The sequence below is a fragment of the Capra hircus genome, chromosome 15 (genome assembly GCF_001704415.2).
Source record: "Capra hircus breed San Clemente chromosome 15, ASM170441v1, whole genome shotgun sequence".
Taxonomy (NCBI): domain Eukaryota; kingdom Metazoa; phylum Chordata; class Mammalia; order Artiodactyla; family Bovidae; genus Capra; species Capra hircus.
This window is the reverse complement of record NC_030822.1, coordinates 35,744,364-35,771,264: the sequence shown is the minus strand read 5'-3', so window position 1 is coordinate 35,771,264 and position 26,901 is coordinate 35,744,364. Positions and strand designations below refer to the sequence as shown.

Genomic DNA, 26,901 nt, shown 5'->3' with positions numbered 1-26,901 from the left:
TGAGGGAGAGCCAGGCACCTTGAGCCAAATCAAGCCCCATCTTTCTCGGCCGTCAGCCCCTTCTCCCAGAGCTCTGGGTACTGCCCTTCCACTCTGGGGCTCTTCCGTCGCCGAGAGATCCGCACCGAGGCACAGGCGATCCCTGTCCCCCCCGCTCAGCAGAGACCACACGAGCATAGTCCGTAGGAGCCCCCCAAGACAGCCTGGAAGGGCACCTCCAGGAGGCAGCCCTTACCCGCTTTCCAGAGTCCGAAAACCCTGCTGCCCAGACGCCTTTTCGTAATGAAGCGTCCGTGCAGTCCCTGAGACCGACTACGCTGCCCTTTCCTGGAACCGTCGGGAGTCAGAGGCAGCTGGCGGGGATGGAGGATCCGGGATCCGGGATCCGGAATCTGGCCCAAGGTTTGCCCAGCCCGACCGCAGAGGCACCTCCTGCAAGAGCCTCAGGGGAGTCGGAGGATCTGAGCGGGTGGGATAGGGGCGGGCGGGGCCTCCGCGGCGGCGGGCGGGGCGTGGGTGGGTCTTCGGTCTCCCAGCCGACCCCTCCCCCGGCTGGTCCGCAGCCCCGCCCCGGCCCCTCCCTCCGGCCTGTGCGGCGGGTCCGGCGGCGGCGCCGGCGCGGGGACTGGCGGAGGCGCGGGACGTGGGGCGGCGCCGCGGGCACGGCCGGGCGGACGGGCGCTGGCAGCAGGGGCAGCGCCGCGGGCCCCTCGGAGTGGCCGCAGTCCTGGTCTCGGCCCTCCCATCCTGCCTGGCCGCGGTGAGTGCGACTGGCGGCCCCCAGGGGTGCGTTTGTGTTCCTGTCTGCCTGGGTCCCGGTCTGGGTCGGAGCGGCGATGTGTCTGTCCGAGTGGCTGTGGGTGGGGGCATAGATGCTTTTCAAAAGCTGTGCTTGTCTCTGTCCACGTGAGGCGTGTCCCTGTCCGTGAGAGCCGTGGGGGGATTCTTCGGGCTGTGGCTGCTCACGTGAGGTCCATGTTTGAGGGGGGAGGCGCGGGTGGATGGGTGATGGTTCCTTGGAAGAGCGCAGGGTTTGGGAGCTTGTGTATGTTGGCGGAGGGTGTCGAACAGTGCGGCCGAGGATGATGGGGGGTGGGGGCGCGGGTGGGGTTGCTGAGTGGGACTCTGGAATCTAGTGGCCCAGCTTGTCTGAGGGTTCCTTTCTCCCTGGTGCAGACACTTCCACCCCTTGCTACCCTCTCCGTCCTCAGGCACCTAGAGGCCCATCGGCGGGTATAGAGGACACCCTTTCCTCCTCTAGCCCTGGCCTCAGGACGGGCAGCCTCATCCGGAGGCTGTTTCTTGTAGGAAAGGACTCTTCTGTTTCCCATGCAGCCAGGGCCCCGCCTGGAGGACCCCAGGCTCCTCCCTGATTCTGGCCTCCTCCCTTCTGGACTTGGCTTCAGATCATGGGCTGCAATCCTGCAGGGACAGATGGTTGCAGGTTGGAGGGGCAGGCTGCACCCCAGGGAGGTCAGTCCGCTAAAGGCCGGTCCTGGGCTTGTTGCTGTGCGAGGGTCTCTGATGTGGAAAGCATAAATGAGGACTGGCCCCTGGAGGAAGATGAGATCTGGGAGGTTGGAGCAGGTGCAGACGTCTTTTTCACAGGTCTCTCCCTGCCTGTCTGTCCAGTTCATCAGTGCCCATTCATCCCCTAAGCAGGGCTGTGATTTGGTGCAGAATTGGAATCAGCTGCAGGCCTGACAGGTGCCCTGCCTCGCTTGGCTTGCATGCCTCCAGTGACAGAGCACTTACTACCTTCTGCTATGGGAAGCTTCTTTATGTTGAGTGGAGGTCTTTTTCCTTGGAACTTCATTCCCTTGTCTTGTTATTGCCTTTGATTCTGTCTGGTGAGAGGGAACTGCAGTGATTTAAACATGGCTCTCTTGTCACCAACATATACTGAGCACCTCTGTGTGCCAGGTGCTGCCTCAGCCACTCAGGGGACAATGGCATTCTTGCTGAGAGAAGAGCCTGAGCAAAGGCCCATAGTTTGTATAGTATTTGTGTTCAGGAAAACAGAGCAAAATCATTTTGCTAGGCTAGGGTAGAGGGTGTTCAGAAGGAGGGTCATTGTTGCCCTCAACTCAGCAAGAGAGATAGACAACTACAACCACTGTCTAACACACCTAGCCTTGCTGTGAAAACCAGAAATCAAATACTCAAGGTTGTACAAGGTTGAATTTGATCATGGACACATATTACAATCTGTAGAGACCTTTGGCTGGACAGAGAACCTTGGGAATCTCAGATCTGGGGAAGAGAAAGATATGCCACACACACACAATTTGCAAGTAAGGGGATGGAATAGGAACTTGTCCAGAGTCTTACCTTGCATTAGTGAGGTTAGTGAGAGTCAGGACTAGCTCCTGAATCTCCTGACCTTTAACCAAGACACATTTTAGGAACAGAAGCAAGGATATAGTCATAGCCTATATCTGAAAATTGAAGGATGAGAAGGAATTGAGAAGACTGCCAGGATTCTGGCTGACGGAGCTAGATGGATGGTGGTAGCTTTTATTGAGATGAGAGATGCAGCAAGATGAATAGGTTAGGGGAAAGTGAAGTCAGTTTTAGACTAGTCTCTAGCATCATCCCTGTTCAGATGTCCTAGATACAGCTAGATATTTAGGTCTGGGTTCAAGAAAGTTTTCTGCATAGGAGATAAGACTTTGGGAGTCATTAGCAAGTGGACGGTAACTGAAACCATGGGAGATGGTGAGATCTCCCAGAGTATGAAAGTGAGGGGAGAAAAGGCCCTAGAACAAAGCCCTGAGGAACTAGACAGATAAAGAATGGACAGTGAAGGAGCAGCCAGAGAGGCAAGTAGAGAACTGACATCAAGTGGGTCATGATAACATCAAGTACAGCCACTGCCTTTTTGAGTCTTGCTGTCTTGCCCAACTGGTCCATGTTTCTTAATATTTCATGCTTCTGTTCCTTGACCCACTGTTTTCCCAATGTACTTATCCTATTTGTCCCCCAAGATCCAGTTCATATTATCCCTTCTTCTGCAAGTTTTCTTTATTTTCCTCCTCTACCTTCAGAGTTAGGTACTTCCTCCTCTTTGCTGCCACTGTAGTTTGCATATGTTAATATCATGACACTTATCACATTGTAGGCTATATATTTACGAGTCTGATTCCCACCCTAGTCTGAGAACTTGTAAAGGACAGGGAGTGTGTCTGTTTCAGCATTGCGTCTCCAGTAACTGTTTTAAGGGCCTTGTCCAGAGTGCCCAGGAAATTTGATTGCTTGATAGGTTGATCAGGTGATTGAATGGTTCCTTCACCTACTCAGTCTAGCAGTAGGGGGCGAGGAGAGTGGTACTGCAAATTTCATCACTTTCCTTCCTTGCCAGTCTTACTGCAAGGGTTCCTTGGCTTTGAGGATTTTACCTCCTCCGAGGTTTCAACTGTTCCAGAGAAACCCCAGAGACAGTAAGCTGCAGCATTTGTCCTTTTGCTGAGGCTTCAAATGATCGAGTACACTTGGAGGCTAGTGAACAGGAGAAAGTCATTTTCAGAAGTGAGTGAACCTAACTGGCTTCTTGCAACCACTGTTTAACAATGCCTTGGTCACCCACCTTTACTCACAGCTGTGTAAGTAATGTATACTGGGACTCCCGTGAGGTTGTAGGGGGAAGTCCTGGAGGAAATTAGATGCTGCTTGAGAATTTGGAGAAACTGAAAAGCCTTGGAATAGATCCTTTGCAGATGTCAGAGATCTAGTGGAATCAGCACTGGCTGTCTTCATTTGCTCACAATCAACTTCCTCTTCAGCCCCCTGGATCTGGCTTCCTTTCCTCAGCCCTTAGAAACCACACTCCCTGGGGCTAATATCAGCTCTTTTAGAGCTTTAGATCATGGGAACTCTTTGCAGCATTTCATAGTGAAGACTGTTCTCTTATCCATGAATCTGTCTTCTCCCTTTGCTTTCAGGGTATCTTTCCTGATTTTCCTGCCTCCTTGGCTACATCTTTTCAGCTTGTTTGTAGGCTTTGCTTCCTTAAATGTTGAAGTTCCTTGGGGCACAGTCACAGGCTCTCCTTTCTCATCTTATACCTCTCTGGATGATGTCATCCACTTCGATGGCTTCAGGCACCATGTGTACACCAAGGACTCCAAATTCATTATCTCCAGACCAGACCTCTCTCCTAGGCTCCAGCTTATCTTTCCAATTGCCAGCTGGATCTCTCCACTTGAAAGTCCTGTAGGCACCTCAGATTCCTTTTACTAAACACTGAGCCTGTCACCCTCCCATTCAAACTGCTTGTCTTTCAGAGTTTTCAAGCTAGAAAACTATGAATCATCTCTAATTCTTTATTCTCCCTCTATTCTTCATATCTAATAACTGGTCACCAAGTTTTGTGATTTCTTGCTAGGAAATCCACTTCTGTCCCCTCCCCTTTGCTACTCTGCTAACCAAGGTCACTCTCATGTCTCCTCTAGAATATCATGGCAGTCTCTTAATGTTCTACTTGTGACACCCTTCATCTTTTTTCCACACTGCAGTCAAAAATTTACTCTATTCTCTCCCTCACCCTGCCCTTAAACCCTCTCCACCTTCCCACCCTGCCCCTAAAAGGTTTTGGATAAAGGCTTACCCCCCTACCAGTGTAGGGTAAAGTCTAAATTCCTTAATAAGACCAACAAAACATTGTGATCTAACTGCTGCTAACCACTCTATCTCATTTCTTAGCCCTCCCCTGTCACAGTGTTTGATTCAGTCTCCTGTTGCAAAAGGCATGCTCTCTGTAACTCTTACCCATCCTGGAGCTCTTGAATGGCCTTTTCTTCTGGAGAATTCCCTTGACCTCCAACCTTTAGTACCCTCTTCCCCTGCCCAGGATCTAGGTTAGGTGACTCAGTAATCTGTCCTTCCCCATCATAGCCCCCACCATATTGCACTGCAGTAATCTATTTATTGGGTTTCCCTGGAGGTTCAGACGGTAAAGAATCCACCTGCAATGCTGGAGACCTGGGTTCCATCCCTGGGTTGGGAAGATCCCCTGGAGAAAGGAATGGCTACCTACTCTTATTTATTAGATTGTGGAATCCATGAAGGCTAAGCTGTGACTATTTCTTTGTATCCCCAGACCTAGCAGAGGTGCTGAATGAATGCTGAAAGAGGAAACCTTTAGAACCTCAATTAAAAGATGGGAAGGATAAGGGATGCAGAGATGGCAGTAGGCAGCCTGAGGAAGCAGGGTGAAATCTCAGCTCTGAGTTCAAGATCTTCCGAGTGTCTGCTGCGATAAACAGTTCATTTAAACCATGGCCTATAGGACCCTGGGGGCAGTGAGATGGGAGTGGTGGGAGCAGAAGCCCAGGAGAGGAAGGGAGCCTAGTGATTTAGGCCAGGGCGGGGGATGGGGGGGTTGGGGAGTGGGTGTGACCTAAATGGCTGCGTGCCCAGCACGTCTGGGTGGGGAACTGAAGCAGGAAGGGGAAGGGAGGGAGGAGCTGACAGTGCCTGGATGGAGCCCAATCCCCGCCTCTGTGTGACAGGCTGGGAGAGCCCCTTGGGCATGGAGGGAGGTGGAGCCTGACTTCCAGCTGCCAGAGAAGGGCCGGGTGGACCACTCCTACTCTTCCTCCCAGTCCTCCCCTTTGCCAAACAGAAGCATCAGCTTGGCCCTGGCCTCCTGTTCCTTCCGCCAACCCTCAATCTGTCCTCTTCCTGCTGGGTTGCTGTCTTTGTATTAAGTCTCCAGATTCAGAACCCATCATTTCTGGAGAAGGAACCTCAGAATCCCAGTGCCCACATCAGGGGAGGATGCTCACAGGGATGCCTTCCACCCTGCCCATGCCCACCTTCACATAAACTGAGACACATGCAGCCAAGCCTCTCTCCTGCCCCTCCACAAACCTGGAGAGGGCTCTGGACTGGCCCATTGCATCCCTTCATTCTGCAGTCACTCATTGTCTTGGAGAGGCCCATGCTGCATTGAGCTGGGCACAGAGAGGGATGGCCTGCTCCTCGTCACTGCCTGTCTTGAAGTAGTCTGATTATCTTTCTGCCTCCTTTCATGGCCACGTTTCTCTCTTAAATGGTTTACATCCACTGCGTTACTTTCTTCATCTCCAGTCATCCTTCCATCACTCTGACTTGGCTTCTGCCCCTTCCGTTCCACCACATCCAAATCTGTAGGATATCCTCAGTCTTTATCTTCTTTCACTGCTCCTTCTTTCTTGAGTCAGTCTCTTTCCTGGATTTCCTTGATCCCATACACTCTTGCAACCCACTCCAGTACTCTTGCCTGGAAAATCCCATGGACGGAAGAGCCTGGTGGGCTGCCGTCTGTGGGGCTGCACAGAGTCAGACTTGACTGAAGTGACGTAGTAGCAGCAGCAGCAGCAGCATACACTCTTGGTCTTCCTCCCATCCCTCTGGGTTCTCCTTCACTCTTCACTCTCTGTCTCTAGACGGTCCTGTCCATTATCATTGCCGTGCGTGCGTGCATGCTCAGTCGCTCAGTTGTGTCTGACTCTCTGCGACCCTGTGGACTGTAGCCCGCCAGGCTCCTCTCTCCATGGGATTCTCCAGGAAAGAATACTGGAGTGGGTTGCCATGCCCTTCCCCAGGGGATCTTCCCAACCCAGGGATCAAACCCGAGTCTCTGGTATTTCCTGAGTTGCAGGCAGATTCTATGCCCACTGAGCCACCTGGGAAGCCCCACCATTGCCTTAAGTATCATTAATATGCCAGTGCTTCCAAGTCCAAAACCAGTCCAGACCTCTCCCTTGAGCTCCTATATTCTGTTCCTTACTTGACAACTCTACCTTGGTTATCACATCTCAGACATAACGTGGCTAAAATGGAACAGCCCAAATCAGTTCCTCAGCTTCACTGTCTCTGGGCACAGTCCACCATCTGTTCAGGGGAGAAACCTGTGAGTCCTTATTGCCTTATTCCTTTCCCCTCCACATCTGGTCAGTCATGATATCCTTTTAACTCAACCTTTATGGTTATTTCTCAGCTCAGTCCACCTTTTTCCTTATAGGCTGGTGGCTCAGATGGTAAAAAGTCTGCCTGCAAACTGGGAGACCTGGGTTCGATCCCTGGGTCAGGAAGATCCCCTAGAGAAGGAAATGGCAACCCATTCCAGTATTCTTGCCTGGAAAATCCTATGGATGGAGGAGCCTGGAGAGCTACAGTTCATGAGGTCACAAAGAGTCAGACATGATTGAGCAACTAACACACTGCTAATACCCAGCATCAGCCTACCTAAAGAACTGGGGTAGCCTCCCAAGGGGTCTTCCTGCTTCCACCTGGCTCTTCTTCAATCCTCGTAGCCACCAGAATAGCTTTTTAGTTTATTTTTATTTTTATAAATTGCATCATTTCCCTCCCAATTTGGGATAAAACCCAGATTCTTAACATCAAGGTCCTTTGTCATCTCATTCCCAGAGTTACCTCCAGTCTTTTATTCCTTTGTTTTAACCATGTGGTCCTTTCGGGTTCTCAATGACCTTTTTGCCTAAGAGCTTTCCTTCATGTTGTTCCTTCAGCCTGGAATAAATCCCCTCCCTCACTCCCTAATGCTTCTACCCTCAGTTCAGTTCAGTTCAGTTTAGTCACTCAGTCGTGTCCAACTCTTTGCGACCCCATGAATCGTAGCACGCCAGGCCTCGCTGTCCATCACCATCGCCCGGAGTTCACTCAGACTCACGTCCATTGAGTCAGTGATACCATCCAGCCATCTCATCCTCTGTTGTCCCCTTCTCCTCCTGCCCCCAATCCCTCCCAGCATCAGAGTCTTTTCCAATGAGTCAGCTCTTCTCATGAGGTGGCCAAAGTAGTGGAGTTTCAGCTTTAGCATCATTCCTTCCAAAGAAATCCCAGGGTTGATCTCCTTCAGAATGGACTGGTTGGATCTCCTTGCAGTCCAAGGGACTCTCAAGAGTCTTCTCCAACACCACAGTTCAAAAGCATCAATTCTGCGGTGCTCAGCCTTCTTCAGAGTCCAACCCTCACATCCATAAATGACCACAGGAAAAACCATAGCCTTGACTAGACGGACTTTAGTCGACAAAGTAATGTCTCTGCTTTTGAATATACTATCTAGGTTGGTCATAACTTTTCTTCCAAGGAGTAAGTGTCTTTTAATTTCATGGCTGCAGTCACCATCTGCAGTGATTCTGGAGCCCCCAAAAAATAAAGTCTGACACTGTTTCCCCATCTATTTCCCATGAAGTGATGGGACCGGAAGCCATGATCTTTGTTTTCTGAATGTTGAGCTTTAGGCCAACTTTTTCACTCTCCTCTTTCACTTTCATCAAGAGGCTTTTTAGCTCCTCTTCATTTTCTGCCATAAGGGTGGTGTCATCTGCATATCTGAGGTGATTGATATTTCTCCCAGCAATCTTGATTCCAGCTTGTGTTTCTTCCAGTCCAGCATTTCTCATGATGTACTCTGCATATAAGTTAAATAAGCAGGGTGACAATATACAGCTTTGACGTACTCCTTTTCCTATTTGGAACCAGTCTGTTGTTCCATGTCCAGTTCTAACTGTTGCTTCCTGACCTGCATACAGATTTCTCAAGAGGCAGGTTAGGTGGTCTGGTATTCCCATCTCTTTTAGAACCCTGCCATTTACCTTCTAGCCCCTCAAAGCTCTGCTTAAAAGTCACCTGCTTGGAAAGGCCTTCCTCAATCACCCAACTGAAACCTCATAACTTTCTCATAGCACCCTTTCTTCTGTACAGCACTCCCTTCCCCAAATTTGTAATTATATATATATATATTCATTTATTTACTTTTCAAATATCTGTCACCACCTCTCCACCACAAGGACAGTGACCATATCTGTTCTGTGTATCACTCTATCCCCAGTGCCTGTACAAAGTAGGCACTTAATAGTTATTGAATTACTGAATTTCTTCAATAAATACAAACCAATCCTTATATCAGACTCTGTGCTAAGTGCTAGGATTAAAAATGAATAAAATATAATATCTCTCTTCAAGAACTCTGCATAGAGTGGAAGAAACCAAGAAACAACAAGAAAATTACAGTGTAGTGTATAAGGGCCAGGATGGAAGAAATACAGGGTGCAGAATGATGCAAAGGTGGAGCACCTCATCCAGACCTCAGGAAAGGCCTCAGGGAAGGCCTTCTGGAGGAAGTGACATTTATGCGCAGACCTGAAAGATAAGCGAGAAATTAGTCAGACAAAGTAGGGGTTAGAAGAGGATCTCAGGCAGAGGGAACAGAATGTGTGACTGCGCAAAAGAGAACAAGGAGTTTTCCAGGAACTGAAAAGAAACCAGTGTGACTGCTCACAGAATCATGAGATGTGAGGTTGTAGAGGGAGGTATGGGCCAGACAAAGCTAAGCCTTGTTGGCCAATTTAAGGAGTTTGGACTTTGTCCTCTGGACAATGGAGAGCCATTGAAAGAATTTAAACAGGGAGTTAGTGGCTAGATGGAATCTGTGTTTAGAAGCTTCATTCTGGCTGCTAGGGGCATTGATGACAAACAGGCAAGGAGACAAGGACACTGGTTAGGTTGTTGCTGTATCGTTGGAGAGAACTGGCGGCAGCATGAATTGAGGGTGGTATCTGTGCATTTGGAGTAAAGGGGATAAGATATTTGGGAGGCAGAATCCATGAGACCTGGATACTGATTGGATGTGGAGGAGAATGCGACCCTGGGCAGTTGTGCTGGGAGGTGGGTCAGAGAACTGCTAAAAGGGCTGTAGGTCACCAGAGGAGAGACACTCTATCAGAAAAGCCTCCTGAGGGAGGGTTTAGGGGAGGCAAAAGGAGATAAAGGGTGGGTGTGTCAGTGAAAGTGGACATCCCTGTACTGTGCACTTGACTGCACTTGACGAACACAAGTGGGAATCCTCAAAACAACCATTTCAGGTAGGGATTAGTATTCCCATAAGTGCAAATTATGGAAACTGAAGCACAAAGAGGATATATGAATTGTCCAAGGTCACATAGCTGGGAAGAGGCTGAGCTGGGTTTGAAGTCCAGTCTAACCTGATGCCTGTGCTTTTGTCCAGAGCAGCAGGCTCAGAGGGCCCCCAGTCCACCTACTTCACCTTGCTCCATTCCTGGCAGGGGCTAGTGCTTTTCAGGGACTATGAGTGGTGGGGATCACTTGGAGGAAGGGAGTGCTGGCTTCTCTGGTACTGACCATCTCTCTGGGTACAGGCTGGTGTGCGTGGCAGGAGCCATCCGTGGGCACCATGGCGAAAAGGGAAGACAGCCCTGGCCCGGAGGTCCAGCCGATGGACAAGCAGTTCCTGGTGTGCAGCATCTGCCTGGATCGGTACCGGTGCCCCAAAGTCCTGCCTTGTCTGCACACCTTCTGTGAAAGGTGAGGGGGGTGTGTACCGGGGAGGGATGAGGACCTTGCAGGCCCTCTGGAGAAAGGAATGGTGTGTGTAAACCTGTAAGAGGTGAGGGAGATGTGTGCACACGTGGAGGGGAGCAGATGAACCCCGACCTACAGGAGATGAAGGTTTGGGCCTGTGAGAGGACCAGTGGTTTCCTAACACTGGGCTGCGCCTCCTGCCTAGAACAGGGCCTTCTGTGCCCCTGCCCAAACCCTGAGGCAGCCTTCGACATCACCAGAGAAATCAAACAGAACTGAGGCTCTCAACCAGCTCTGGCACCAGAAATTTCTGACCAGTGGGAGCGTGTTCAAAGCTAGGTCTATCCTCCCTGCTCATCCTCATTGTCGTCCTGAGGCACTGAGTGAAAGGCAACTCCTCCCAGCCTCTGGGCTTCTATCTATTATTCATTCACTCAACAAATATTTATTTATCGAACAACTACTACGAACCAGACCTGTCCCAGGTGCTGGGCAAGCAGTGATAAGCAAAAACAGATATGATCCTTGCTCTTGAAGGGCTGACAGTATAGTGAAGGAGGAAGATAGTAATCAAATCATCATACAGCCGGACTACAGATATAAATGTAATATTGCAGATAAATGTAATATTGATACAGATAAATGTAATATTGCACCCTGAATGAGTGCTGCAAATAAAGTGCTGAGATGGGATCTGTTAGAATTAGAGAATCAGAGAAGGCTTCCCTGAGGTCTGATCCAGAGGCTGGATGGGAGTTAACTGAGTGAAGGGAGTGGTCAGAGCCTTCCGGCAGAAAGCAGAACACGAGGAGGCCACGTGGCGTGAATAACTGCATTGGGTGAGAGGCCCTAGAGGAAGCCTGGCGAGGCTGGAGCATAGCGAGTGCAGTTGCGAGTGGCCTGGGACAGAGCTGGAGCTCAGACCAAGAGGGGCTTTGCGGACCTCTTGGGGAATTTTGTTCTTAGCCTGAGAGCCACGTGAAGCCTTTGAAGCGTTTCATGCATGATCACATCTGTGTTTTGACAGTATTCCCTCTCCAGCCTCATCCCTTATTGCTCTGCAGTGAGTTACCAGATCCCTGGGTCTTGTCACCGTTGCCTCCACCCCGCCCCACCAACCCCTTCGCTGAACCCGGCTCTGCCCTAGCGACGCTCTTCCCTTCCAGCCCTGCTCTTTCAGGTTCCAGCTCTACTGCTGTCTCTCCGCTTCATCAGCTGGAAACAGTCTCAGCCTTTTGTCTATTCTTACATCAGCCTGGCTGACTTCTCTACCTACCTATGCCCCTTAGTTCTTGACTGTTTCTCCAGGGATGCCCTCCATACCACTTCAGTCAGACACCCTCCCAAAGACACCCTGAATCTTGCCATCACCCAAAATAATGCCACTTCTTCTGTGGCCACAAGCTCCAGCATCCCACTCTGGGCTCCATCATGCCACTTTCAGTATACCAACTTTGACTGGATGTAGATGTCTAATGCCCTTGACGACTCCCTGTTCTCCCAATCACCTGCTCCTTCCTGGACTCCCTGTCTTTCCTACCCATTCTGAATCCTATGCAGACCATATACCTTTGTCCTCTTCCAAACCCATGGGGCAGAAGCCCAATCCTGGATCTGAGCTGTAATTAGATGTCTCCACACCTTCTCCTACACCCAGATCACTGAGCACTCCTGGAAAAAAATCAGTGCCTGAGAAATGATAACAATAGCTACCATGTATTGATTGCTCACTATTTGCCAGGGACTGGCTAAGTGATTTACATGTATTGATTTACTTAATCCTTCCAACAGATACTTTATTATCCCCATTTTTAGAGAAGAGGAAACTAGGGTTCAGAGTCATTAAGTAATTAAGAAATATTTCCAAGGCTCTGCAGCAAGTTAAATAGTCAAGGTCTGAATCCAGATTTGACTGCAGAGCCTTCTCTCCCAACTGCCACTCATTCACTTATCCCTTGGTCCCTGCTCTCAAAGACTTATGCTCTAGTGAGAAGTGATGGACAGTAGGTGAGCAAATAAACAAGAGAGTCACAGTTTGGACTGTTTTCCAGAAAATAAATAGGGAGCAGGTGAGGGTGGTTGGGCTAGGGGCTAGTGTACAGAGATTCATCAGGGAAGGCTTTCCCAAGGAAGTGACATTTGATCTAAGACCTGAGGATGAGAAGGAAACAGGCATGTGCAGATTGTTCCAGGCATGGGGATCATCTTTGCACTATTTCATGCAAAAGCCTTAAGGAAGGAGTAACTGGGGCATGTTCAGAGACCAGAGGAGAAGCCATCGTGCATGAGTAAGGAGGAAAGTAGGGTGAAGTGAGGTTGGAAAGAGTCAGAACAGTTCATGGGGGAGCTTGGCGGTTTTAGGAAAGTGTTTGAAGTTTGTTCTAAATGCAGTGGGAAACCCTGGAGGATTGTCTTTAGCGGGGAAATAATGTGACATAAATTGGGTTTTGCAAAGCTCATTCTGGCTGCTGTGGAAGAGTGGGTTCTACAGAAGCAAGAGTGGAAACCAGAAACCAGTTAGGAAGCCTTCATAAGCCAAGCATGAGCAACACATAGGATGGGGTTCTTGATGAGTTCAAAGGTATTCTGCAGGGTAAACCCCAGATTCAGCGAACTTGGAAGAGAGCTACAGGGGAAACTAAACGGAATGGTTGAAATACAGACTTCAGAGTTGATGCCATTGGTGGGACTAGAAACATGGGAGTAGATAGCTGAGGTTAAGTAGAGGAAAAAATCCTGGGGGTAAGGGGGTAAAGAGGCTTAGGAACTAAGAAATCTTTTTTTTTTTTTTTTCCCCCTCACATCTTGCATAAATGTTTGATCTTAGTTCTCTGACCAGGGATTGAACTCATGCTCCCTACGTTGGGAATGCAAAGTTATAACTGGTAGACCACCAGGGAAGTCCCTGGAACTAAGAAATCTTGACGGTGGGTGGGTTACTCTGTGGATGTCAGAGTCACTGAGAATAAGGGCAGGAGTGTGTGTTAGGGTGGGAAGGGAGTAATAGAAGAAGAGAGTGAGCCAGGAGGAAGACTTCAGCCATTGGGGAAGCATGGAAACAACAGCAAGGTGGGGTGTTGGTAGACAGAAGGCCTGAGCTTCCAAGGAGCTGAAGAAGGAGAATTTAGCAGTGTCCCAGTTAGGGGTGGGGAGGACTCAACCCCACCTTCTGGCCCCGAGGAATGTGGAGTATGAGACCAAAACCACCCTCAACTCTAGAAGACTGAAGGGGAAACTAGGTCACCAATAAGTTAATATTTGTAAAGCACTTAGAACTGTGCCTGGCACATAGTGTTTGTTAAATAAATAAGATAGTTAATTCAGATCAGGAGGTGTAGACAACATTAAGAGGGGAGATTGAGGATATGGGAAGCTTTGCACCAGTCAGATCTTCCCTCCACAATTTGGTGGTCTCCAAACACGGTGGCTCTAGTGGTAGAGACTGCCTGCTGGTGTAGGAAACTTAAGAGACGCAGGTTCAGTCCCTGGGTTGGGAAGATGCCCTGGAGGAGGGCACTGCAACTCACTCCAGTATTCTTGCCTGGAGAATTCTGTGGACAGAGGAGCCCAGCAGGCTATGGTCCATAGAGTCTCAAGCAGTCGGTCACAACGGAAGCGACTTAGCACTCATGCAAACGCAGCTGCTATCAGTCTGTTTCTAGTAAGACCCCTCTCCTCCTCCCTTCAGCGCTGAATCCTAGCCTCCTTGTCCTCCTGGACCTGCCTTCGCCCACTCATTTGCTCTCAGCCGCTAACCTTGCCTGGCAAGTTAGGCATCCTAATTTTGGCCCCCGGTGCTCAAGTACAGCCACCTCCATTTCCCCCTCCCTCCATCCATCCACTCCTCCTCTTCAAGCCAACCTGAGCCACTTTCCCATCCCCAGACCTTGTCCCATGTCTTCTAGTCTCTTCCCTCCCTCCTCTGCTGGCTTGTCAATTTATAAACATGCTCAAGCCTCCCATTACAGATAAGAGCTCTCCTTTGTCCCTCTGTCCTTCCCAGCTGCCATCCAACCCCTCAACCTCCTTTTTACTCAAACTTCCAACCTCCCATTCACTCTTCAGTTGGCAACATTTTCCCATCCTTGCCTTGCCTGACTCAGCCGCTTTTGACACTGATGACTACTCATTCCCTGCTTCTGGAATTGCTCCACTAGGCTGCCCTGACACCATCTCTCCTTCTGTCTCTCTGCCTGTTCCTCTTTGCTCTCCTCATTCAGTATTTGCTGGGTCCTGCTCTTGGCACTGTAATCCCCTACTTGGTGATCACGTCCTCTCCCATGGCTACAGGAGCCATCTGAATGTTGGTGGCCTCCCTCCCTCTCTAACCTGTCTTCTCCCCAGCTGCCTTCTCCCCAGCTGCCTTCTCCCCAGCTCCTCCTCTGCCTGGATGTCCCAGTGTTACTGTAAACTCAACCAGGCCAAGGCTGAACCTCCCTGTAAACTAGTCCTCTTTCTGTGTTTCTCATCATGGTGAATGGCACCACCATCCACTTAGTTGTCTAAGCTAGGATCTTGGGAGTCAACCCAGGCTCATCTTTCACTCCCGGTATCTAATCGGACAACACCTCCCACTGGCTGCACTTCTTAAACACTTCTCCAATTTGTTTCATTTTGATCTACATTGTTATTGTTCTGTTGCTCAGTCATGTCTGACTCTTTGCGACCCCATGGACTGCAGCATGCCAGGCTTTCTGTACTTTACCATCTCCCGGAGCTTGCTCAAACTCATGTCCATTGAGTCAATGACACCATCCAACCATCTCATCCTCTGTTGTCCTTTGGTCTACATTGCTAGTGCGTAAATCCAGGTCTTCCTCACCTCTTGCCCAGACTATTACAAGAGTATCTTGCATAAGCACATGCATTACCTTGGATCTGCATCTCGTGTTCACTAGCTTTGTTATCTTGGAGCACTTAACCTTTCTGAGTCTGTTAACAAGCATCAAGTGTACAGTGCCTGGCACATGGTGCCTAATAAATGGTAGCTGGGTGCTAAGGAGGAAGATGCTACCACCCCTTGTCTGCTGTCTCATCATATTCACAGTCACCTTCCACACAGAGAGAGTGAAGAGGAGCTTGATAAAGTGTAAACCTGGCTCTACCATGCTCCTGCAACGCCCTCCTGCTGTTGGGATAACTTCTAAGCTCCTTGGTGTGGCCCAGGAGCCATCCCTGAGCTGGCCCCTGCCTCTCTCTCCAGACTTCCCTTACCATTCCTTGCCTTGGAGTCCTCTCCAGCCACCTCAAACTGCTTATAATGTCCTAGTCATACTGTGCTGCTTCTGGTCACCTTCTGTATCTGGACCCCCCCCCCCCCCCCCGCCTTCCTCCTCTCCCTGCTTTCTCTGGTCAAACAATTATTCGTCCCTGAAGATTTTGCTTATGTCACCTCCTCTTCTGCCCTTCCTGGCTCCCCACTCCACCCACCCTTGGCCAGATGCCCCTTCTGTGAATTTCCTTATTACTACATCTTCCGTGCTCCTTATGTTTATTTGTTTTGACTGTGCTGGCTCTTTGGCACATGGGCTTCTCCAGTTGTGGCGTGCAGGCTTTAGAGCATGCGGGCTCAGTAGCTGTAGTGCCCCTGTTTAGTTGCAGTATATGAGGTCTTAGTTCCCTGACTCAGGATTGAACCCTGGCCCCCTAGAGTGACGAGGATTAACCACTGGACCACCAGGGAAGTCCCTGTGTTCCTTATATTAATGATCCGTAATACTAATACCTGTACATGAATTTGAGCAAACTCTGGGAGATAACGGAGGACAGAGAAGCCTGGTGTGCTACAGTCAATGGGGACACGAAGAGTCGGGCAACAACAAATACTAATAGTCTACAATATATAGCACTTTCTGTGAGTGAGGCGTTGTCAGCACTTTACATTTCATCCTCCATACTTTGTGAAGCCTGTACTATCTCCATCTTACAAAGGAGGGATCCTTAGTACATAAACAGTTAGGTAACTTGTCAGGGGTCACATAGCATAATAGGTGACAGACCTGGCAATTGAACCCAGGCAGCCTCACCTCAGGACCCATGCTTTTAGCCATCACACTGTTTACTTCTACAAACTCTAATTTTGTTACTTTTTTTCTCTATAAACTGGAAGTATTTTAGAGGTAGGCACTGTGCTTTGTCTTTGTATTCCCAGAGCTTGGCACAAATTTGGCAAGAGTAGGCAGTCAGTAAATGTTTAATGAGTTAGTGGCAGGGCAGTGGGGACAGGCAGTGGCACACTTGCTGTGGGAAGGGTTTGTAAACACCTGTGAAAGGTGAACCTGTGTTTGTACACACTGAGGAATACGGATACGTCTGCTCTTCTGAGAGGCGTCAGCGGTGTGTTCCCGCTCAGCTGTGAGAGAGGAGGCCTCTTACCCCTGCTGGCAGGACAGGATGCGTGTGCCAGCCAGAGCGGTTTCCAAATGACTGTAACAGCGCGCCTGAGAGGAGAGGGACTGGCACCCATGGCGGGTGAGAGGAGGCGCGTGCTGACGCCACTTCACCCCTCCTCTGATGCCCCCTCCTCCCTGGCCAGATGCCTCCAGAACTACATCCCTGCCCAGAGCCTGACACTGTCCTGTCCAGTGTGCCGGCAGACGTCCATCCTCCCCGAGCAGGGCGTCTCTGCGTTGCAGAACAACTTCTTCATCAGCAGCCTCATGGAGGCCATGCAGCAGGCACCTGATGGGGCCCACGACCCCGAGGACCCCCACCCCCTCAGCGCAGTGGCTGGCCGCCCCCTCTCCTGCCCCAACCATGAAGGCAAGGTGGGCCCAAGCAGGCCCAGTGAGGCCAGGACTTGGGGTGGAGGGGCAGGAGAGGTCGGGGGAGGGGGCTGAGAGGCTGTGGGTGAGAGGGTATTTCTCTGGGGAAAGTGGTCCAGACAAGGGGATGCACCTGGAAGGTGAGCGGCAAGGAGGGCAGGTGGGGGAGGGGAGGGGACAAAGAAGTCTGGTGTCTAGTGGATGCCTGACTGGAGTCCTTATGCCGCCAGACGATGGAGTTTTACTGTGAGGCCTGTGAGACGGCCATGTGCGGGGAGTGCCGAGCCGGCGAGCACCGGGAGCATGGCACGGTGCTGCTGCGCGACGTGGTGGAGCAGCACAAGGCGGCCCTGCAGCGCCAGCTCGAGGCGGTGCGCGGCCGGTAGGCGCCCGGCGGAGGCGGGCTGGTGGGGCCGTCTGGGGTGGTGCTTTCACAGGGCCAGAAGAGAGGCCCTGGGATGGAGATACAGGGAGGTGGCAGGGAGGGGAATTCGCCCAGGGCAGCGGTAGGAGAAGGAATGGCTTGGCGCGGGCACCCTCAAGCAGCCCCAGTATGAGATGTTTCCCCTCCCCAGACTGCCGCAGCTGTCTGCAGCTATCGCCTTAGTCGGGGGCATCAGCCAGCAGCTGCAGGAGCGCAAGGCAGAGGCTCTGGCCCAGATCAGCTCAGCCTTCGAGGACCTGGAGCAAGCGTTGCAGCAGCGCAAGCAGGCTCTGGTCAGCGACCTGGAGGCCATCTGTGGGGCCAAGCAGAAGGTGCGTCTGCTCGCCCTTTCCCACCGCTGTCCATCCTGAGACGGCCTGCTGCCTTCCCCGCCTTTCCACACCTGTGCACACCTTCCCCTGGCCTCTGGTTTCCACCTCCTCAAGTGGTCAGTAGGTGCTGCGGGCATCTGTGTCCTTTGTCCATACTCACCCTCTTGTATTTCTTTCATGCCATAGTACAAGTTCATCAGGAATCACAAGAAACACCCCCTCCTTAGCCTTCCCCCCACCACACCAGTCTGCTCACCCAAACCTCCCGGAACCCCTCCTCAGGTGTTGCAGACCCAGCTAGACACACTACGTCAGGGTCAGGAACACATCGGCAGTAGCTGCAGCTTCGCGGAACAGGCACTGCGCCTGGGCTCGGCCCCGGAGGTGCTGCTGGTGCGCAAGCACATGCGTGAGCGGCTGGCGGCTTTGGCGGCGCAGGCCTTCCCGGAGCGGCCCCACGAGAACGCACAGCTGGAGCTAGTCCTGGAGGTCGACGGGCTGCGGAGATCGGTGCTCAATCTGGGCGCACTGCTCACGACCAGTGCCACTGCACACGAGACAGTGGCCACGGGCGAGGGCTTGCGCCAGGCGCTGGTGGGCCAGCCCGCCTCGCTCACCGTCACCACCAAAGACAAGGACGGGCGGCTGGTGCGCACAGGCAGCGCCGAGCTGCGTGCGGAGATCACAGGCCCGGATGGCGCGCGCCTGCCGGTCCCCGTGGTGGACCACAAGAACGGCACGTACGAGCTGGTGTACACGGCGCGCACGGAAGGCGAGCTGCTCCTCTCGGTGCTGCTCTACGGACAGCCGGTGCGCGGCAGCCCCTTCCGCGTGCGTGCCCTGCGCCCTGGGGACCTGCCGCCTTCCCCGGACGACGTCAAGCGCCGCGTCAAGTCTCCCGGCGGCCCGGGCAGCCACGTGCGCCAGAAGGCTGTGCGAAGGCCCAGCTCCATGTACAGCACAGGCGGCAAACGGAAGGACAACCCCATCGAGGATGAGCTAGTCTTCCGAGTTGGTACAGCGGGGCCAGCAGGGCCGAGGGCTGAGCCAGAAGGGGCGGGACGGGGCGGGCAGAGGGTAGGACGGGTGGGGCCAGAGGCTCAAAATGACCTCTGTGAATTTTTGTCTATTTCCATTCCATCTGTTCCCCACAGGGAGTCGTGGAAGGGAGAAGGGTGAATTCACCAATTTACAGGGTGTGTCTGCAGCCAGCAGCGGCCGCATTGTGGTAGCAGACAGCAACAACCAATGTATCCAGGTAAGCTCTCCCCTAACACCAAGTAGAGGTCTTAGGCTGTAGCCTATTCAGAAACAGAGTATCACTGGAAGGAAAGGCGAAACCCTGCAGAGTACCTTTCCTTAAAGAACAATGAACCATAGCACCACCCCTCACCCAGCCACTTGCCACCCCAAGCTCACCGGCCACAACAGTAACCAGCAACTTCACAGTTAGGCACCAGGGTTTACTGAGCTGGCAGCCTCTGCCTCCCAGGCTATGGTCAGGCCGGACCAGCTCCTGGACCCCAAAGATCTGGCTCATTCTTCCTTTCCCTCTGCCTCCAGCTGAGGCTCCACTTGGCTGGCTTACATCCTGCCCTTTTCACCACCGTGTGGTCAGGATTCAGGCTCCACACCTCCCCTGCTATCTTCCAGCATGCCTGTATGATATCTGTGCTAGTCTCTGCAAATGTCCAGTTAACTAGACAGACGGTCAAACATGGGTAGCTTGTGAAAGCAGTGCCTTCCAGCGGCTAGGACATAATGCATTTCATAGGTGGTTCTGCCCCTGGCCCTCCTAGTGCCTCACGCACCTGAGTGGAGCATCCACCACTCAAGAGGATGTGGTCTCTGCTGCACTCTGGGCTCCACAAAGCTAGAAAATGTGGTTTTCTCTCTCTATTCCTTGTAGTGAGCCTAGGAGTGGGCAGAGCCTATGGCAGTCACCAGGGTGCTAGATACTGCAGCGTAGTTCAAAGGTCTGAAACCAGACACCTGGGCTTGAATCCTAGTTCTGCCGCTCACTGACAAGTCATGTGACCCCTCTGAGCTTTGGTTAACTCATGTGTAAAATTAGGAAAAGAATACCTCAGAGGGCTGCCTGACATAATGTACTGTGCTCGACACTGAGTGAACCTTCTAACCTTAGCTGTTGTTGACAAGATCATTGTCCAGGTGGGGGCTGTAAACAAAAGCCAGGAGGTGGGAAGGTGCTGGAGGAGGCTGTTCGGGGAGCTGGAGAGAGGGGCTGGAGGGAGACTATATTAGGAGTGAAGTATCTGAGGTCATGCTCTAAATGGTTAGGGAGCAGAAGCTGTGGGATTTTGATTTTGATAACTGCACAGGATTGCTTCTAACTACTATAAACTTTTGGTTCCTGAAAACATTTTGTCAAACAGCAAAACTTGTCCTTGAGCCTTACTTCACACCTGTACGTTTAAACTTCCCGACCCTCTGCCTGGGTACCCCTGTCACAGATATGACTCTCCCAAAGGTCTGTCACCTTAGGTTCAGCTCCACCTGGCCCTTGCTTTCCTCCCAGCAGACTGAAGGAGCCAGGGACTCTTGCATGAGTGTGTTCCCCAGCCTGTCTAGCCTGCCTTTGTTCCCACCTTGTTGCTAAGCACAGTGGAAAGGAGAGGCTCAGGTCAGCACAGGGAGGCATTTGGGTCCGTCCTGCACAGCATGGAGTGGAGCAAGGTGGATGGGTAGGGCTGGTGGTGAGGCCTGCTGTCGTACCTTCCACCTTCCAACTCGGTTCCTCCTCCGTATGCCAAGGGTGCTTTTGGGCACAAAAGTTGAGGTTGGGGAAACTTCTCCTGTGGTAGACATACATGTCACTTTGTCTCCCCAACAAGGGACTGTGCTTGTCCATTGTTTCCAGGTGGGAACATAAGAGGGAGGGCCTAGTGCAGCCCCCTCCTTGCTCCAAATACTTACTTCCCCTGCAGCAATCCTCCTGGCCCCTGCCCCCACCCACACAGCCACCTCATAGCTGCTAGGAGCCTGGCTCTCAGTTCTAAAGCTGGGTTTCAGCTGCTTTCACTCTGGAGTCCTCAGGTCTGGTATGGGCCAGGCTTCCAGATGGACAGCGACCCCCTGCTCGGTTCATGAGGACTGGAGTCCTCGTGAACTTTTCCTCCTTTGGAGCTGGCTATGGTGGCGGCGAAGACAAATCTCCTTATGTTGAATCCCCATCAGCTGACAGGAGAGAAAACATTTTGTGATTTTTGAATGAAGGGTTTGATTTGGTTATATTACATCCTTGTGTAATTAATTGAGTCCAGAAATTTTATCAGCTCTTTTGTGAAAGCATCCTCATTTCTTTCAGGCAGAATGTTAATCACATTGTGAGCCTTTTGCCATGACCCTTTTCATTCTTTACTAGAATCACTGGTTTGCTTGTTTTATTTTATTTAGTTTCTCACCCAAGTAGACTCAGGTCCTAAAGTTGCTTACTGCTACTGTGGCATAAGAGAGAGATGTTAAGGGTCAAATTAGGGCACTGGTGGAGTCTAGAGATAAGTAAGTAAATATGACAGGTTTTGATGAGTCATCAGATCTCAAAGGAGAGGGAGGGATCAAGAATTGCTGCGCTTGGTGCCCTGGGCAGGTGGTGGTGCCTTTCAGGAACGGGCCTGGGAATAAGTTGATGAATTCACACTTTCACGTGTGGTGAGTTTGAGATAACTGTGCAGTACCCAAGGAGAGGTGTCCAATTCTGGTCTGGGAGTGAGCTGATGGATTCATTCATTTGTTGAATGTCTGCTGTGCACCAGTTGCTATACCAGTGGTGCAGAGCAGCAGCAAACGAACCAGACACAGTCCATGCCCCACCTAGGGCTTACATCCTTAGAAGGGAACAAGGCTACTTAGCAGTGATTTAGTTACAGAAGTGATTATGAAAAGAGCTAAAAAGTGTGTATTATGGAGACCTAACTTTAAATGTATATTTTGATTCAGGTAGTAGAATTGATCATTAAAAGCTTCTCTGAAGAAGTGACCTGGGAATTCTGAGAGCTGGAAGATGAATTGGAGTTGGCCAGTTGTAAGGGGTGGGATAGGATAGGATGAGAAGAGTAAGACCCCCCCCCCCCCATAAAGCCTCAGTGTTGAGATAGAAACGAAGCTGCTTGGAGTGAAGGACACAGATGCTTCACTGCCAGTCTGGTTGCACCTTTTCGTCCCTCTCAGCCCGTAGTGCCTATCTTCTTGTGCTGGCAAGTGATGTCCAAGCACGGGACCAGGGCAGAACCCAGAGGCTGTTCTGATCAGACAGGGAGGGCATGATGGAAGGTCCATCTCAGGAAGAAGTGATGTCCATAGTTGGGACCAATTCAAGCATCCCAGCAGGCCTGAAAAATGGGGATGATGCAGGTGTGGGGACCTCAGTCCACTAAAGAGAGAAGAAGTCTGGATCAAAGAGCAAGGCCAAGGCCTATAACTTGAGTTCTGCGAGGCTGCTCTTGGCTCTAATTTACCTTGTGTCCCTAGAGTTATAACAAAGACTTAGGCAGAGAGAGATGTTTTGGCTGTGAGGAATAAGCAGGAAGGCTTAGCTATAGAGAAGAGGAGCATTAAAGTAGTGTTTTAAGGATGGGGAGACCTGACCCTGTTGCTAAGGTGGGGGAGGTAGAAGCAGGGGCGAGAGGTTGAAAGGTTTATTCTGTCCAGATTACTTTATCAGCCTCCTCATCTGGAGGGGCTAATCCTTGTCCCTTCCCCTGACCCTCACCTAACCCTTTCTTATCTGCTACCAAGTCCTGTTGAGTCTGCCTCCGTATGTCTCGAGTCCATCTACTTCCCTGCAGTAAGTGCCCTGGTCCAAGCCAGCATTAGTTGACCCCTGGATCACTGCAGCACCTCTGACTAGTCAGCAATTTCCAGTCTCGACTTCTCCCTGCAGCCAGAGTGCTCTTTTTTTTTTAACTACTCCTTAAAAAAATTTTTTTTTGGCCATGCCATGTGGTGTGAGAGATCTTCGTTCTTCAGTCAAGGATCAAACTCTCACCCCCTGCAGTGGAAGCGCAGCACCTTAACCACTGGACTGTCAGGGAAATCCCTAGTGTGCTCTTTCTTAAAAAGCTCCCATGGGCTTTTTTCCAGCACCACTAAGCAATTCTCCAATTCTCAGTGGACACTGACCAGCGATCCTGTGAATTTAACTCAATTCTGATACTGCCTGAAGGTGGCATCACACCCCACAGGTTAAAGGCTCAACCCCATAAGATGGCCCTCTTCAGAGGCTAATTGAGAGTTCAGGTTGTCACCTATACTCTGACCCACCAGCTGTAAATTGAAAGTTCCTACATCCCACTCCTTGGGTGCAAATAATTAGCTACAGCAGCTCACAGAATTGAGAGAAACATTTAATTATGTTTATCATATCCTTTATTAGTGTAAAGGGTATTATAAAAGATACAGGTGAACAGCCAGAAAAGAGATACATAGGGTGAGGTCTCCTAGTATAGGAGCTTTGGTCCCTGAGGAACTGGGGAACACACCTTCCTGGCACCAACCCGGAAGCTCATCAAATCTTGTTGTTCAAGAGGATCTGTAGAGCTTAATGTGTGCTCCCCACCCCTTCTCCTTCCCAGAGGTTGGTGGGCAGAGCTGAAAGTTCTGACCCTTTAATCAGATGGTCTTTCTGGTGACCAGCCTCATCCTGAAGCTATCCAGGGGTCCCACTCTAAGTCCCTCATTAGCATAGACTCACAAGGGGCTCCTTGTGAATGACAAAAGACACTGCTACTGATCAGGAAGTTCTTTCAGGGTTTGAAGAGCTCTGTGCCAGGCACTGGGGACAAAGACCAAATATATTTCATATTATAGCACAGAGTCAGATCTTATCTTTTCATTCTCCTGCCCAGAGCTTTTCAGTGACTCCTCATCATATCCAGAATAAAGCCTTCTTCTGTCCTTTACGGAAATGCCCATTGCAGTCCAACCACACTGGACAAATAGTAGTGCCCACGCTGGACTCAAGTAGCGTACATATTGAACTCTGTGCCTTTTGCATACTGTTGACTCTTAAACACCTTCCTCCTCTGTCTTTACTCGCCAGCGCTGGCTCATCTCTTGGCATCCTTGTGAGGCTGTTAACTCTTGGAGCCTTTCCTGACCACCTCTCGCCCCTTTCACATCCTCACGATCCCAGTCACACCCCTGCTGCATGTCCCCTACGGTCTGCCATGTCTGATTCTGCCCTGTGCCCCCAGCAGGATGTCAGGAAGTGCTGGTTGAGTGATGAATGAATGGGGGGGTCTCCTCCCTCAGGATCCCACTCCCTTCCCTCTGTGCCCACAGTCTCTCCCCTCCTGCCCTCTCCCTCCCTCGCTCCTCTGCTCCAGGTTTTCTCCAATGAAGGCCAGTTCAAGTTCCGCTTCGGGGTCCGAGGACGCTCGCCCGGGCAGCTGCAGCGCCCCACGGGTGTGGCTGTGGACACCAACGGAGACATTATCGTGGCAGACTATGACAACCGTTGGGTCAGCATCTTCTCCCCTGAGGGCAAGTTCAAGGTGAGAGGCCTACTGTCACTCTACTCTGCAACCTTGGTGGCCAGCCCCGGTGGCCAGCCGCAGTGACCACTCTAGTGCCTCCTGGTGTGGTCAAGGCCTGGACTGCCTGATCCATCCTCAGCCTAAGGTTCTGTTTTGGCACCAGGCTGGGACTGCTCTCCCCACCAGGCAGCCCCTAATGGGTAACTCCTTCCTCCAGACCAAGATAGGAGCCGGCCGCCTCATGGGCCCCAAGGGAGTGGCTGTAGACCGGAACGGACATATCATTGTGGTCGACAACAAGTCCTGCTGCGTCTTCACCTTCCAGCCCAATGGCAAGCTGGTGGGCCGTTTTGGGGGCCGCGGGGCCACTGACCGCCACTTTGCAGGTATTGGAGGAGGATTTGGAGACCTAGTTCCCGAAACCCCAGCCCCAGAGAACTCCCCTATGTGCCCCAGTTCTAAAGACCCCTTCTCTTATATTGTGGCCCTCGGGGAGCCCGTCCCTGCACTGTGCCCTAGCTCCACCATCCCAGAGACCCCGCCATCTCCTCACAGCCCAGCTTTGCCATCACAGAGGCTCTTCCCCGCTCCGCTCAGTCTCCCGGCTTACTGCCAGAGAGCCCATTTTGTATTTTCAGGGCCCCATTTTGTGGCTGTGAACAACAAGAATGAGATTGTAGTGACGGATTTCCATAACCATTCAGTGAAGGTCAGTGCCCCCCCTCCCTCCGTGGCCACTGTCCCAGCATCCTTTCCTCCTCCACAAGACCCCTGTCTCCCTCACCTCCCTGCTTTCTCCCCCGAGATCATTGCTTTGCTCAATAAACATTTGTGACGTGGCTGCATTGTCCCAGGAACTGTGCTCGAAGCTGGGAATTATCACTATGTTAAAGCAAATATGTTCCCTGTCTTCTTGATTTTGGTCTAGTGGGGTTGAGAAAAAGGTGCCAGGATATTGTAATTTGATGTGGCAGATGCTGTGCTGCGGGAATGCAGGCAGACTAGGTGAGGGCGTCACAGGAGCCCTTGATTTAGGTGAGACCGAAAATGACCTGAAGCACAACTGGGAATTAACCAGAAGACGGGGAGACAGGAGAAGCCAAGCAGGCGGAAACTCTTCCCATGTAGTTCAGGTAGTTCAGATGAGGTTTGAAGATGGGGGAGTAGTGCCAGGTGAGAAGCGAGGCTTGCTCACTCCCTTGAAGGGGCTTGCTCTGTTCCTAAGAGTTATGGGGAGTCACTGAAGGATTGCAGGCAGGAACGTGATGCAGTCTTGTGCGTCTTAGAGCACTCTGGCTGGGGTGAGACTAGAGGCAGGAAGATCAGTCTTTTGCGGTAATCCAGCTGAGCACCATTGCAGTGGCACTGTATGCATAGGGTACAGATTTGACACAGACTCAGCGGCTTATGGTAGTTCACTGGAGGTCAAGCAGAGGAGAAGGTGGGGTTGAGAGTGACTTGTGGCCACCAGGGTGTTGCCAGTCACTGGGAAGGAGAATGAACTGCCTTCCCGGGGAAGATGAGCTGCCCAAGGGACATCAGCAGGGGTGTCCAGTAGGCAGTGGGATGCATGGATGTGAAGTCCAGGGAGAAGAAACTGGTTTACAGCTGCAGATGCGGGGTTCCTCCGCCCTGGGGCTTCACCCCATCCTCCTCCAAGGCCCTGCCTTCTGCCTGAGGCCGGGTCCCCAGCCCCCAGACCTCTCCTCCGCCAGGTGTACAGTGCCGACGGGGAGTTCCTCTTCAAGTTTGGCTCCCATGGCGAGGGCAACGGGCAGTTCAACGCTCCCACAGGGGTAGCCGTGGACTCCAATGGGAACATCATCGTGGCCGACTGGGGCAACAGCCGCATCCAGGTGAGGAAGGCCCAGGGGTGGCATGAGGCTGAGGTTTCCCTCTGGGCCCCGAGCACCCCCCTCCCCAAATGCCACTCATCTGCCTGATCTCACCTCTCCCCCTGATCTCCACTCCCTCCCCAGGTATTCGACAGCTCTGGCTCCTTCCTGTCCTATATCAACACATCTGCAGAGCCACTGTATGGCCCCCAGGGCCTGGCACTGACCTCGGATGGCCACGTGGTGGTGGCCGACGCCGGCAACCACTGCTTTAAGGCCTATCGCTACCTCCAGTAGCTGCACAGGGGCCCTGCCTGGCTCATGGAGGGACGGACATAGGGGTGATTGGACAAGATGGTCTGGCCGGGAGGTGGGCCAGACCTGGCAGCACTGAATGTGGGCTGTGGGCGTGGGTGCGCCCGGTGCCCTCCCTCCCCCCTCCCAACCCCCCACGGTTGCACTTTATTTATTCGGTTCTTGCTTTGGTGACTGGGTGGGCCTGGACCATGGTCCCAAGGATGTGTGCAGAGCTTCACCCTCCCCTCCCCACCTTACACACCTCCCCATCTCCTCAGTCTGCTCCCCACCCCCCTGCCTGGGGCCAGAACAGCCTCTTACTCCAGGGCGAGAGTCCCTCTGGTTGTCTCCCTACCACCCTATACACACTGACAGAGGCAGCAATACCCCACCCCCCATATTAAATAAATGTGTTCACCACGA

At 51.7% G+C, this 26,901-nt stretch overlaps 1 protein-coding gene across 2 annotated transcripts; it reads left to right on the top strand.

The window, feature by feature from the left end:
- On the top strand, positions 624-26,901 carry TRIM3 (tripartite motif containing 3). 2 transcript variants are annotated; one of them, XM_018059467.1, is made up of 12 exons: positions 624-760; positions 10,167-10,332; positions 16,865-17,096; positions 17,324-17,475; positions 17,669-17,849; positions 18,132-18,864; positions 19,004-19,107; positions 24,197-24,364; positions 24,564-24,732; positions 24,985-25,055; positions 26,062-26,202; positions 26,326-26,901. In XM_018059467.1, the coding sequence occupies exons 2-12, from the start codon at positions 10,202-10,204 to the stop codon at positions 26,476-26,478; spliced, it is 2,235 nt and encodes a 744-aa protein (XP_017914956.1). In that variant the 5' UTR covers positions 624-760; positions 10,167-10,201; the 3' UTR covers positions 26,479-26,901. The 2 variants fall into 2 exon arrangements, with proteins under 2 accessions (XP_017914956.1, XP_017914957.1); XM_018059468.1 differs by having other exon boundaries at positions 626-786.